The 14,437-nt window shown below is 42.6% G+C and overlaps 1 protein-coding gene across 1 annotated transcript in view; it reads right to left on the minus strand.

Annotated features, from left to right (window-relative positions):
- Positions 1 to 14,437, minus strand: part of gcn1 (GCN1 activator of EIF2AK4) — a 46,185-nt gene that overhangs the window by 4,983 nt on the left and 26,765 nt on the right. Inside the window, exons 40-53 of the mRNA XM_084056083.1 lie at positions 13,600 to 13,796; positions 12,724 to 12,866; positions 11,869 to 11,986; positions 11,219 to 11,434; positions 9,835 to 9,999; positions 9,257 to 9,418; positions 7,965 to 8,057; positions 6,883 to 7,026; positions 5,337 to 5,606; positions 4,948 to 5,061; positions 4,395 to 4,625; positions 2,457 to 2,650; positions 562 to 676; positions 131 to 227 (exon numbers count right to left, since the gene is read on the minus strand). Coding sequence (XP_083912209.1) covers positions 131 to 227; positions 562 to 676; positions 2,457 to 2,650; positions 4,395 to 4,625; positions 4,948 to 5,061; positions 5,337 to 5,606; positions 6,883 to 7,026; positions 7,965 to 8,057; positions 9,257 to 9,418; positions 9,835 to 9,999; positions 11,219 to 11,434; positions 11,869 to 11,986; positions 12,724 to 12,866; positions 13,600 to 13,796 — 2,259 coding nt within the window. The remainder of the gene's footprint in view (positions 1 to 130; positions 228 to 561; positions 677 to 2,456; positions 2,651 to 4,394; positions 4,626 to 4,947; positions 5,062 to 5,336; positions 5,607 to 6,882; positions 7,027 to 7,964; positions 8,058 to 9,256; positions 9,419 to 9,834; positions 10,000 to 11,218; positions 11,435 to 11,868; positions 11,987 to 12,723; positions 12,867 to 13,599; positions 13,797 to 14,437) is intronic.

Genomic DNA, 14,437 nt, shown 5'->3' on the forward strand with positions numbered 1-14,437 from the left:
GAAAAATAATTTCACCCACTCTTTTACACCTGCAAACTTGTGATGTGAGAATAAACCTGAGGTTGAAGATAGAGGGAGAAAGAGAGAGAGACTTTGGTGAGACACCTTATATAGCAGTGTGAATACTAACCCAGTATGTGCTGAAGTAACACACTTTTAAGCTCCTCTTCTGACAGGAAGGCACACAGCTCACCAACACAGCCAGCTGAGGACATACGAGTTGCATCCTATACACATACACACACACAGACGCACAAAGTTACAGTAATCTTAAAGTGAGTGCAGGGGAAGCCCAAAACCACATCCTATCTACCTAGACATCCGGGTTTCAATTGTCATCTTAAAGTCTATACCACAATTTAACAGCCAGTAAAATATCTCTGTAAGAGACACTGTTAATGGCTTTAGCTCACTCCTTTTTTCATTTAGTTCCTTTGTTTAAATACATACACATTGTTAAACTATATACATGTAACTAAATTCAGTCAGTAATGAAAGCGGGGAGCTCCTTAGGGTAACAAGCTACCCTATGCTGCAAGGCATCAACTCGTCCTGTCATACCTCATCATGTCCCAGCATGCCGAGTAAAGTGGTGGTGATGTTCTTGCGGATGCTTGGGTCCACCTTTGACCCAGCTCCCTGGATGACAAATCTTAAGGCTTGGAGCATGGTCTCCCTAGAAGAAGGTACAGAGCAGAGAATGTCGTTTTCTATAGCTATTGGGATGTTAAAGAGGAACACAAAACTATAAAAACAAGCTAAAATAATAATACAACAGGAGAACCACATTATAAAACTCTTTAGTCCAGGGTTCCCCAATAGGCGGCCCGCGGGCCATTTGCGGCCCACGAGAGGCAACTGTCCGGCTGTTTTTTTTTGTTTTTTAATCTGTAATCTGTATTACTGTTCAAGCAGACTTATTTTGTTTCCAGAGTGCATTTTTTCCTTGTGTGACCCTCAATACAAGTCAAATTAGCTCGATTAGAGAAAAAAAAAACAAATAAAAAACTAGGGCCAGGGGACACAATGCCCCTGGCCCTCGGCTTGGTACCCGAGACATAATTTGGCCCTTGGGGAAAAGTAATTGGGGAACCCTGCTTTAGTCCCTCCTGACCTCCCATTCACCTCAATGGAATGGACCCTTCGCTAAGCCCCACCTACTCCACTCTGTGACTGGTGGTGCGAAGTTAGTCACACCCAGGCCTGGCAGCGCCTGGCAAACTTTGCTTCTCACCCATTGACTTGCATGATAAATGATGGCTTTTCCCCTTAAAAATAATCGATCATTTCAGGAGCAAGAGCTTCAAAATCTCTTCTAAATCTAGTCAACAAGGCCTGCAGTAGGCTATGCACTGGACAAATGTGCATGACATTATTTCAATAAACTAAAAACATGGTAAATGTTAGAGGGAGTAATAGCCATGGATACACGACGGTCGACTGTCACGACCGTCATGGATGAAATTCAACCTGGTGTTTGCACTTTCTCCATTTATGGCCCGTACATCTACATAAACGTTCATATTTCAAATATAAAGTCCTTGTCCCATGGCCACGGATGTTACATGTATGTACGGGCTCTCAGAAGTACCCGTATCATCCGTATTGTTCAATAAAAAAGCATTTTAATCGGATCGGTGGCCATTTTATCCATGCGCTTTCAACTGAGCGACCCTATCGGTTTGTAGGTGTATTGCACTCTGATACATTATGAGAAAATGGCCACTGATCGGATTAAAATGCTTTTTATTGAACAATAAAGAATATACGGGTACTTTTGAGAGTCCCGTGCATCATTTTAACATCCGTGGCCATGGGGTAAGCACTTTATATTTTAAATCTGAACGTTTGTATAGATGTACGGACCGTAAATGGAGAAAGTGCAAACACCAGGTTAAAGTTGATCCATGACTGTAACAGGAGTTTTCATGTACCGCAGGGTAAGACTGCAGTAGCAGTTAATAAATATACGAACAAATGAATTAATATACTTTAACGTGCGGAAACCGAAACAGACAGCGCTGTGATTCTGAATTTTGTTACGATTACGGTGATTAGTAGCCTATTATTGACACCACCTGGGCGAGTGAGTCGTGTCGTCTAACTTTCCCAACGTTAAACTGTGTGTGTTCAACAACACAGCCATTTAGCCTTCAGCTTGGGAAAAGCAGCCTCCAACGGGTTTGGGTACGTGGTTCATAGTCACCATTGCGTTATCGTGGTATTCCTATTCTTGCCATTATGTTGCAAATGATTGTGTGTGTGCGGGCGAAATCACATTGACAGCTATGGCAGGTGACGAAAACTTGCCAGACCTATGCCAGGCTAACAACGGTTGATAAGCTGGCATTGGACAATCGCTTTTGGGGTGGGGTTTAGCGAAGGGTCCATTGAACACTTCAAATGACTTCCCTAAAGAAGCATCAGTCTTCTGTATATACCAAAGTCCTGTATACCTGACTCCTGAATCCTCTGCGTTGCGGATAGCAGACAGCTGCTCTGTGAAAAGTGGGTCCACCTTGGTGTGGATGGACACCAGTTGGCCCAGGGCCTCAGCTGCCCTGAGCCTCACAGCACGACTTGTGTCTTGCAGGGCCTTCAAGAAGGTGGTCTGGAGCTGGGGCAAGAAAGGCTTCAGGGCAATGCCCACCTAGAAGAAAGAGCGGAGTAAAAAACAGAGCTCCCACCTAAACCTAATTTTGTCACTACTTCACAGAACCCGAGGTCTCTTGTCCCCTCATTTCTCTCGTCTGGTATCCTCTACTTTCATGTCTCGACTCCTTCCCCTCCCTTGAAACTGAATCTGCAATCTCCTCCTTTCTCTCCACAATTTAACTGTCTTTTGATTGTCACAGCCCTCTCTACTCCAGGCCAGTACGTCGGTCTCCACCAGCTTCTTTGTTCTATGAAATCCTCCAAGCTGAGTGAACATGTCTCAGTGCAACTAGACGGAAGAGGCACAAAACAGGCCTGACAACCTTTCCCACTCTGCCGTCTCCCTCTTATCATCCACAGCCAATCCCAACAGGTCAGGATTCCAACCTGCCCATTCTGCTGAAACAGCACACCTCGCAGTCGCATAGGCACTACACACCGCCTTCGACTCCTCAACCATCTTGACCTACTGCAGCAGATTAATCAATCAATGAATAGATTGATGGCTAAATGATCTTGGTCCCATCCTTTTCTTCCTCTACACCGCCTTATCCTTTGGCTCTGTAATCTCACCTTCCCTCCCTCTGACATGCAGGTTGAAGATTGCATCCAGTCTGACGTATCACTGCAGATGTCTTCCCAGTTCCCACCACCTCAAGCTCAACATAGAATAAAACAGAACTTTCTTTCCCCCCTAGGAAGTCTTGGCCCCTGCAGGATCTTTCCATTTCCATCGACAATATCCTGGTGATCCTGCTCAAACTGCCAAGAACCTGGGAGTGATCAGCTGTCCTTCAATACAAGGCACATTACAACATTCGTAGGATCTCACCATTCCTGGCCAACTCCTTATCTAAGCTTCCGTCAACTCCAGGCTCGACTAGAACTACTGCAACTCTCTCCTTGCTGGTCTGCCTGCATGCTCTCTCAAATCCAGAATTCTGCAGTATGCCTAGAACTTCCCACATCTCTCCACCTCGGCATTCATTCCACTGGCTCCCGGCTGCCGTTTCAAAACACAGGTGGTGACCTACAAGGTAGCCAAAGGAAGGCCCCCCTTACCAGCAGGTACTAGTCCTACACCTCTTTCCACACACTCTAATGTACATTTAATAAATTACTCTGTTCCCATTGACCATCTGGCCAGCGCTTCCAAGTGAACTACTGTTAACTCTTCTCCCTCCTGGCTCCCAGACTTTGTAATGAACTCCTTCTATCAGTCAGGACAGCAGACCCATATTTTGCCGCAGTCTGAAAACTAACCTCTTCAAACCACTTCCTTCCCTAGCTAGTAAAGTACACTTGATGCCCATTTAGATAAATGCTAGTTATGTTATGTTTTAGAAGTATTTATCTGCTATCCTGGCACATACCTAGCTGCTTACTCTGACCTTGCACTTGGTAAGTCACTCTAGTTAATAACGTCGAATAAATGTCTAAATAAAGAAATATTTAAAATAAAGTGTCACTTTTTATAATAATATAAACAAATATGAAAACAATTTGGAGACAAAAACCCATCACAATCTAAAGCCACCTAAATATTTGATCAACTTAAAAATGCATTCATTTGTTTTCACTTTGTTAGCAGTGCGTCCTGCATCCAAAACACCACAAATGTTTGCTACACAAGATAACGCTACTTTATGACTCCAGCTATGACAGAGAAGTGGCATCGATGACCTGACTAGAATGATCCGAAGTGAATACTTTTAAGCATTGAGTGATAAGATGCAGACCTTTGCCAGCAGCAGGGTGAGTGTCTCCAACAGTGCCGTCTTCACTGTCGAAGCGAAGCGGTCTCCCAGGATACGAATGAGCGGTCCAGTGATGTGGACCACCGATGGCCGCAGGGCCTCAGGGGAGGTCAGTTTGATGATTGCTCCCAGAGCTTTAGCAGCCTCCTCCTTCTGCTCAGGGCTACCCGTCAGTACACCTTCTCTCAGGACGGGCAGAATGCAGGTCACACCCTGTGCAGTGACAAGGATGAACAGGAGAACATTGGCTGACGTCTTAACCACTTAAGCCCTATATAATTTATCACATGACGAATAGTGAAAATAGTCAAATGTACGAGCTCACAACACGTCGCATTGCCTATTTTGGAAAATGTGGGAAATCTTTGGAATAACGTAGAATTTTAAGGCATTGTGCTCTTGCATTTCAAGCCAATAGATTGAACCACATAGCAACTGATTGAGATGCTTTTTGTGCCCTACATTATATGTTTAACATGACAAAATGAGACATTATGCAAATGTAATGTGTTGGGAGAATGAAACACTTTCTTACCTTCTTAGGCAGACAGAAGCCAGGCAGGTGTTGGCCTTTAACATCTGCGGTGACTGATCTGATGTCTTTATGCAGGTCATCGATCAGAGCCAGTTGGCTGCTGGCATCCAGTTTCTACAAGGTACAAAGACACCAGACTGAATATAGCTCTACAATCTCATACAGACATGAAATCGTACTCACTATGTAATACAAAACGCTAAAGGATAGTGTGGATCTGACATCTTTCTACCATTCTGCATCTGTATGTCTATTTCAAGTTCTTCTGATTCTGGGCACACTATTATAATGTATGTAGACTTTGTTGCTTCCGATAGAGATCTTAGTACACAGTACCAATCATAATTGGTAGTGGAAGTACAGTAATGCTCATATTAGTATGAGCTCACCTTGGTGATAGAGTTGATGGTGTCCCAGCTCTGTACCAGGACCTCTGTGTTGGGGTCATTGAGCAGGCGGATGAGGCCTGACAGCAGTGTGCGTAAGTGGATGCTGTAGTCCAGACGGGTACGGGCGAAGTAGGCATTGAGCATGGTGACAGCAGCCTGCCTGAGGCCGGGGTCGGAGCCTCGTGTGGCCTCCAACAGGTCATCTATAATGATGCGTTGGCCCACATCGTCCTCCACAGAAAGGATCACAGTTTGGCAATTGCACAGCTCCTGAAGAACAGAGGAAACAGACTGGTGAACACAAGGCTTGGGCGATGATACACGTTCAGATCGCCAGGGGACAGCAGTAGGAGGAGGGGTGGGGTGTGTCATATTACCTGGTAATGATTTACCATGCACGATTGATGTGTAAGGGATTGCATGTGTTTTGAGATGGAGTTGATACGTTATTGAGAGTTTAATAGAAGATCACTATTAGTAAATAAGCCTCTGTTGTGTTTTACAGGGTAGTTACGTCACAGCAAGGAGCTTGCAGTGAAATCAATGCCAGCATGGACGACTGGCTTTAATGTGAAAGACAAACGTAACGTCTAGTATTTGGGAATATTATGGGTCTTACTCAGATGGCAAAGGTGAAACATTAAAACTATCGATTTAATGACAATGTCTCCTCTATTCAAACAACGGCTCCCTTTTAAAGGGTCTGTGTCTGTGCTTGCTGTGACAATATCAGAACGTCATGTTCCATTATGCATTACTATGTTTAATATCACAATCCACATCATATCTATATGTTAACTACTCATATGGAGCGCAGCTCAACGTTTTGGTGAGCAGGCATACGGAGAACGGAGAATCGCAGATGCAGGCTGTCAGATACATGGAAAAGAGAGACGGCAAAATGGTTTGTAAATATCTCCTCCCTTGTTACTCGTGCACCAGGGCTGCACGAGCACACACTCCACCAGGAACTTCTCTAAATGCGCAGTTGGGTTCAGATTCTAGAGACTTTTGTAACATCTTAGTCCTAGTAATTTAGTTAAAATCTCCTTAATATCCTCGAAGGAAAAACAATCAGTAATCTTCCCTTTTATCTGTGATACACAGTACCATCCAATCGCCATTTGGAACAAGCCTAGTGAACACATCTCTAGAATTACTTCTACAGTAGCATTGAATGATACATGCAGCTCTAACAATGTCAACATGATAAAAAAAGCTACATTTCTCAATAAAACACCATGTTCTTCAATTCATCTATATATTCAGTCTATAGGTCCTGAAATGTATTCAGCAAATAAAGGTAATTTAAATTCAAATTGAAAAGGAAAAAAGGGGGGGGAACAAATTATTGGAATTGGATGAGTAAAATCTTTCTGGCAATACACAGTAAAATCTTTTTTAACTGAGTGTGTACAAATGGACACGGATAGACGTAAGGGTCATTCGGGTCCAGTTGTACACTCTCAGAGTTAAATTAACACTGAGCACTGTGTAGGACTATTGTAGAATTTAACATATAGCTGGAGAATGACAGTTACTGTACCTGTGCTCCTTCCTCAGTGTCCAGTTTGTCTTTGAGGGAGGAGAGTAGAGCGGGCAGAATGACCCCAAGGTGACGCGTCAGAGCGTCTCCAGCAACGGCAGACAGGAAGGCCAGCACACGTGTGTTGACCGGAGGAGCTGTCAGCTGGTAGCAGAGGAGAGAGAACGGTCACATTACTTTGTTTTAGTTTAGTTAGTCACAAAGGGTCACTGACACGGCAAGTTTATTTTTTTACTGCTAAAATGCATGTAAAACTATTCAAAAATGTTCCCTCTCCTTTTTCTATGTCCATGAGGACCCTGTAGACCAAGGGTTCCCTAACTTTTCAGACCGCAACCCCCCACAATATTTGAACTGGGGACACCCCAACCTGACAAGCACTTGGAATTGTATAAGTTGAGGCATTACATTTAGTTTGACTCTGTTCCACAGATAAATATTGTGAAAATAGCCACTCTACAAGCTCACAACGCCTCGCACTGGGAGAGCGTTTTCACAATATTTGCCTCTTTCTTACCCAATATTTGACAATTTGGTATTAAAAAGGTTTCAAAAGTCATTAAATTGTTACTTTAGAGATGTGCAGATACCCTGTACACACTTATAATGTATGTTGCTTTGTTTACTGTTGAGTGAGAAAACAATGTTGCACAGTAAGCTAATCATCTGGGGACCCCCCAAAAATCATTGTGGGGGGGTCTACACCCAGCCACTTTGATTAGCTGTTGCGTAGCCGAGTTGTGTAAGTACACCTATCCTTCCCCACTAACTAAGTATACATCTTAAAAGTGAAAATTGTTTAGGAAATTCATGTGTCGACATAAAGATGTGAATTCCGTGAAATCCTCCACAATTCTGTGAAAACAGAATCCAAAAAGGTCCCTCTTTTTCCAATTTTACCAAACAAATTGTCATTACATTAATGACTATAGGATCCTGATAGATTACCTGCCCATATTGCAAGTGAAAAAGTTATTTTCTTTATTTTCTTTTTTAACCAAATAAGCTTGTACTTATTATACTGTACAGTGTACAAGGTAGGTTGACTGAGCATACAATGCCCTGTTCCTAACATGGCTTACCTTTGGTACCAGGTAAGGCAGCACAGACCGACTCTTCACTGCCATCACTTGTTTCAATCCATCCAAGGCAAACTCAGCTGTCTTCTCGTCATCCTTTCAAAACAATTTTTAAAGGTGTTAACATGTCATTTATGAAATCATTATGTATAATACTATACATAATTTTAATTTCACAAACGTATTTCTACAGTATGCTATGTTGTACAGTAGTAAGCACCAAATAAGTTAATCAGAAATTCAAGGGTCTCGGAACTCTACTGTGACATAGTATTGACTAACGTGACACACGCAATTCAATTCAGTGATAATCAAATATGAGAAGCAGCTCACAACAACCCAAAAGGATAAAGTACGTGTGTTTTCGGTTTGACATTTTCTTCTATTGTAATAAACTCACCTGCTAGAAGAATAATGTCTGGCATGAAAAATGGATCAGACGCAACGACAAGCATTAATATAATGGACGAACTCGAAATAATTAAAAATACAACATATGTTTTACAGAGTATTAAACAGTCTATCGTAATATATAAATGTAATTGGGAGCGAAATACCAACAGTTTGGTTGTTAAATGACAGCTATACTTTGTCCTTACACATTGGCTCAATAAACAGACAGGGAACGACGGATGATAGATATATAATACAGTAAGTGTAAATTTATAGTGTGATTAACAAACTGCCTTAACTTGTAGGTTGTTTGTTGCAGATAAGCCATTTTACATGCAGATCTGTATCTAATGTGACACTGGGACAAAGCTAAAAAAACAACACAAATTTGACTTGACAAATTGCACAAATATGTCAGGTGTCTAACAAGCGCAAACACAAAAAAGCACTGAGTAACAGTTGAGCTTTCATTTTCGTGAAGTAGGTTTTCTGATCAATTGGAGGCAAGGCTCCCAACATCAACAGGACATAGACTTTACCACTCTACATTAATTGTACCCAGCTGTACATTCATTGTTCCTCTTCAATAACACCCTGTATGAGCCTTTCCAAATGAATAAATATTAACTATAACTTTAAATTAAAGCTAAAATCCACCCGGGATTCGAACCCAGGTCCCTGCTTGTCCAGGGGAGATATTGGGTTTATGAGCTTCAGGTAGATCTACTTGTTACTTGATTTTATTCGGATTGCAGCTTTCAGACGAATTGGCTGATCTTGATCATTAATGACCTTTATCCACTTTACTGAGAAAATTGGGTCAGTTGGGTCTTTCGTTTCAATGAGCCCCATGTGACTTCAAACCCATTTAAAACTGCGGTTTGCCATCTGCTCCGACTCACCAGCTGCTTGAGCAGGGCAGGCAGGATGTCGTCCAGAGCCTGGTGACCGATGGTAGCGTGGAGCTGCTCAAAGGTTTTGGCTGCAGCCTCTCGTACCTCCTCCAGGGGGTCACACAGTGCCTTCCTCACCGTGGGGAGCAGGGACTCGGAGAACACCAGCACCTGGAATCAAAAACACACGTTAGGCTAATACCCTTCCATAGCAAGCTGAAGATTACAGAACATCTATCTTTTAGATTTTCATATTCCGCAAATAGCACGTATTTTTGAAAAGTGATTTTCAAAATTCCACTCCAATAGATGTATTACAGGAAAGATTCTTAACACATTGATTGCCAAGATATTAAGACTATTCTGAGCCATTCTTCAGCCCATTCTTAGCCATGATGCCGTTTTATCTGAAGGTTTAAAGAAAAAAAAAACCTGCCCTTCGTGATTTTCTGAAGCAGAAACGAGGCAGAGTTCATGAGCTTCAGTCTAGAAGATTACATATTTTGTCAACCCAGAATTGGGATACTAGGGTTCAGGTAAATGTGAATAGAGAAATAAAAGACGTAAATGAAAGACAAGAGACTGACCGCATCCCTGCTAGTGGACTTCATGATCTCACTGAGGCCGATGCAGACCCCCTGTCTCTCATCACTCTTGTCGGAGCGGAGTCCCTCCTCCAGAATGGGAATGATCTCTGGGAGAATCTTTTCTCCCAGTTTCCTCACCAGGTCGCCCAGTGTCCGTGCAGCAATCTGAAATCACAAAAAAATAAAAAGTCTTATAATGTGGATCCCTAAAACACATAGGACCGACGTGGCTCCAATGTGGACATTGCAGAGAGAGACTGACAGACACACAGACCCTCTCATAGACGGCTGGCTTCTTGCAGCACCACGCTGTAAAAATGCATAAATATCAATAATGCCAATTGATTTTATTACACTTTTATCCCCAGTAGTGGCGGGGCTCTATGGATGGCTGTGTTGGTCAGCCCGTTCACCACTTGCGTCCAAAACAACAAAAAAACAAGTGTTTCAAAAACGACAGGCTTGATTGGCATAACATTTTCCATATTCTCCCCAGAGGATGATCTGGGTGACCTTTTCTCTAGCACCACCCTTGGCACTTTTTTGTAACCCACCATGGGCATACAATGCCAAGTTCAGGACGAACTGCAAAGTTTTTACTGTACCTAATTTTATTGTATTTTATTTAAAGCCGTTGTTGTTTACAATATACACATTATGTGTTAATGCCTCAGTACAGAGGAGACAGAGGCTCAGGAGGTAGAGCGGCTGTTTGGGAACCAGAAGGTTCCCAATTCGATCCCGGGCTCCCCCAGAGTTAGTGTCGAAGTGTCCTTGAGCAAGACACTGAACCCCGAATTGCTCCAGATGAACAGGTTGGTGCCTTGCATGGTTTCCTCCACCATCAGTGTATGAATGTGTGTGTAAATGGGTGAATGTTAAGCGCCTTGGTGCTATATTCATTTAGGTGTTTATAGGTCATTATATACATAAGGTGCTATATTCATTTACCATTTACCATATACAATTTTCACCCAAATCTGGTACTAATAATAAGCTTAAATGTCCCCTTTCGTTACTTTCTAACCTCACTAATGAAAACGTGGGGCTGTACTGTAAGTGTGGCAATATCGTATGTTTCTAAACGCTTTGGTCCGGTTGGGTGTAGCTACAGGGGCTTTTAGACTGTAGAAAATCTGTGTGGTTGAATGACCAAAACTTACCCCTCCCCCCTGAAGAACTTTAACGGTAAAAACAGTAAAACTGTAAAACTGTAGTTGTACTGGGAAGCTCCCAGGTGTGAATGTGTTTATCTTGGCGAGTGTGAAGCAGGGCATTGCTGAAAAAAAACTACCCTGGATAATGCAAATAAATAAAACCATAAAAAACACTTGTAGCCTACTTCTGCTAAAAGTCAAAGATGTCAGTGGCAATAGTACTGTACCGTTCTCTTGTCAGGGCAGGTGGAGGCCAGGAAACCCAGCAGCAGGGTGAAGAGGGTGGGGAGGATCTCTCGGAGGGTCCGCGGGGTGTTGGTCACCACGATCTTCCACACGTGGAGGGAAGCCTGCCTCACCACCAGCTGTGTGTCCGAGCGTCCCATGTACAGACCTGAGAGGACGCGGTTACGCCGCTCTGGACCAAGAGCACCAATGATGGCCTGTGGGAGGCGGGCCAGAGCTCATTAATGACATCAACTCTTTACGGAAATGTTAACAATAGTATTCATTTATTCATGTATTGGCTTTTTTATGCTTTATTTCAGATATGTCAGCATAGAGAGAGAGGAAACGAAGGGCGGAGAGAGAACAGACATGTGAGACAAGCCGGAGGTTGATTTCGAACCGCGATCCTTGCAAGGAGCATATGGTTGTGCACTAATTGGCTGAGCCACCAGGTACCGCACCCTTATTCTTGCATGTTTTATCTACCTAGTCATCCACCAAAATATCTATCAATCAAATGTTATAATAATTTGTATCACTATTTTAAAAGACAGGCCTAGCTCCTATATAAGTTCCATTATGATATCATTAAAAATAATAGTGATGTTGAACAAACTTTTAATTAAAAATATTAGAGCAGAATGCACACCTTGTTCGATTGAGCCGTGCCAAAGTTGTCATCCTCGGAGGCGGTCTCTGTTGTCATTTTTCCTGTCACTCCAGAGATATGGAACAACAGATCACCCAGCAGCTGTACGGAGCTGAACCTGTGTCCCAAAAGCAACATGGAGGCTCAGTTAACCAAATGTGTCAGTTATCAACCATCCCAAGTAAAAGGATAAGGCCAGAATATAATTTTTATATTACATTACTTTACTCCTGCGCCACCCAAACGCACCCAGAGTTAATATTTTTGTCCTATTATCATAATAGCCTAAAAAAGACAATTTTTAGGTCCAGATTGGATTTCACTCCCTCGAAAGTAGTGAGGGACCAATCAGGGCCCAGTATGCAAATATGGGGCGGGTTTATCACCAGAGTCATTTTCTTTATTCACCCCTTGGAAATGTCGGTTCCACACAGAGATTCCAGACTAATATCTACACAGTGATACTGGCCATGCCAGGCTAATAGTGTATATCCAGAAGTCAAAGAATTACAGTGTTGGAATCAGTGTCCAGTTCACGGAGACAGACTGTTGCATAAATTATCATTTCAATGAAAACGGTCATTGTCCTTTTTCCTGGAACGATTTTATGAAGTGACAGCGATTGTTTTTTCAATCTCAAATTCCCTGAGCATGTGCGCATTGCTTTGTTTATAAAAACTATTCTGATTGGATAAAAAAAAAAAAAGCCACAATAGAAACCAAAGTGAATTGGTAAGCAATGCCTACACTATTGCTCAGTGAACTGATATATGAATACAAGAATTGATTCTATAAATATTACAGTTGCATAACTGTCATTAATTCTGTATGTGTGCTAGCATAGTTCTGTCTGACCTGATTCTCCACAGATCATCAAACAGGCCCTGTTCCAGCTCAGGCAGCAGCAGGGCGATGGCCGTCTCAGCGTACATGCTGATGATGCGTTGGCCAGCGCGCAGGGCTGTGTCCCTGACATACTCGTTCTCATCAGCCAGAGCCTGGTGCATAGGAACAGAGGACATACAGTTAGTTTGATCCTGTATGGCTTTAATGGTTAGTGCATGGCATGGAAAAGACTCACTCTCTGCATAAACTATTAAGGAATACTCCTTAGACAGAGACTAAGAAAATAGTATTTATTTTATTTTAACACAAGTTCTCTGTGCTCAAAGTGAGGGATGCAAAAAAAATCTGTCCAAGGACCTTCGTCGGTGCTATATCACGAAGGTCCTAGGACTGAAACGTTTGCTACTTTTTTGCACCCCTCACTTTGAGCACAGAGCAATTTATGAGCATGTTAAAATAAAATAAATACTATTTTCTTAGTCTGTCTAAGGAGTCTTCCTTAATAGTTTATGCAGAGAGCAAGTCTTTCTCTACTAGTTTTTCTGTATGTTTTTGAGACCACTGCACCTGCAGTCAACCCTGAACAAAGGACAAAGAAGGGCGCAATAGTTTACCCTGTGCTTTAGTGCACGGAATGAACACCATCAAGGATAGTGGTTCAATTCACTCACTGCATGACATAAGCTAAAAATGCCTGTACTCCTGCAACGCACAAGTTCATCAAACGACATGCTATATATTGTTATTGAATGTCAATCTAGCGACTGTGTCTTTGTTGAAACTTGTTATTGTTTGACTAATGTTTACGAAATTTAAGGAATTATTCTACCGTTGCACTAATTTAAAGTCACTCTTGAATGGAATATGATCTGAATGCCTGAATACCTTGAGAATGCAGGGGATGATGGGTCCAACATAGGGGGTGAACCTGTCTCCAAAGGTTAGGGGCAGGTAGATGAACATCATGATGTAACCATCTCTGACATGAGAAGCGATGTCCACCTTGCTGGCTGTCTGCACAACATCTGGCATCAACTTATCCAACTTTTCTACTCCCAGGCCAGCCATCACCTCAGCCAGACCTGTGGAGATCAGACAGGTTATGGAGGAAGGTCCCTGCTTAGCCTTACATTAATAGGTATGCCACTGCGCTCACAAATGAATGTACTGTATCCTGATAGAACCGGGCTGAACTTGACACATCTGACACTTTCTATAACCCTCTTCTACTACTGTTGGGGATAGGTGTTTGGGCATTTTGGGGAGGCATTGTGTGCTTAACCTATTCAATCCGGGAACGCATTTGTGTCATTTTAGATTTCTTTGGTTATTAAAAAATAGGAGATATACAAGCTCATAGTTAAAATTGCCTTAAGGGAGGATGGCCAAGCGGGCGAACCACATCGGCAAGCTCATGTCACCATGATCAGCTATAACCATATAAGGACTTTCCAATGCAGCTGCGGTCAAATATGGACTGAGTTTTCTAACCTCAATGTGTCATCATGGCATCAGGCCCTAACAAACCAGTCAGCATATATGGCCATAAACGGGACAATGAATGACAGATACAGTGATCTCCATATATGCCCATGAAAGGGACAAAGACTGACAGATAGAGATCTCCATATTTGGCCATATCAGTTGGATCACTGGTGCAACGTAGATGTGAGAGCTGCGAAGCGGCCCGCACCTCTAGTATATATGTCGCAGGGAGATTGGC

The sequence above is a fragment of the Gymnoscopelus microlampas genome (genome assembly GCF_963454915.1).
Source record: "Gymnoscopelus microlampas genome assembly, chromosome: 4".
Taxonomy (NCBI): domain Eukaryota; kingdom Metazoa; phylum Chordata; class Actinopteri; order Myctophiformes; family Myctophidae; genus Gymnoscopelus; species Gymnoscopelus microlampas.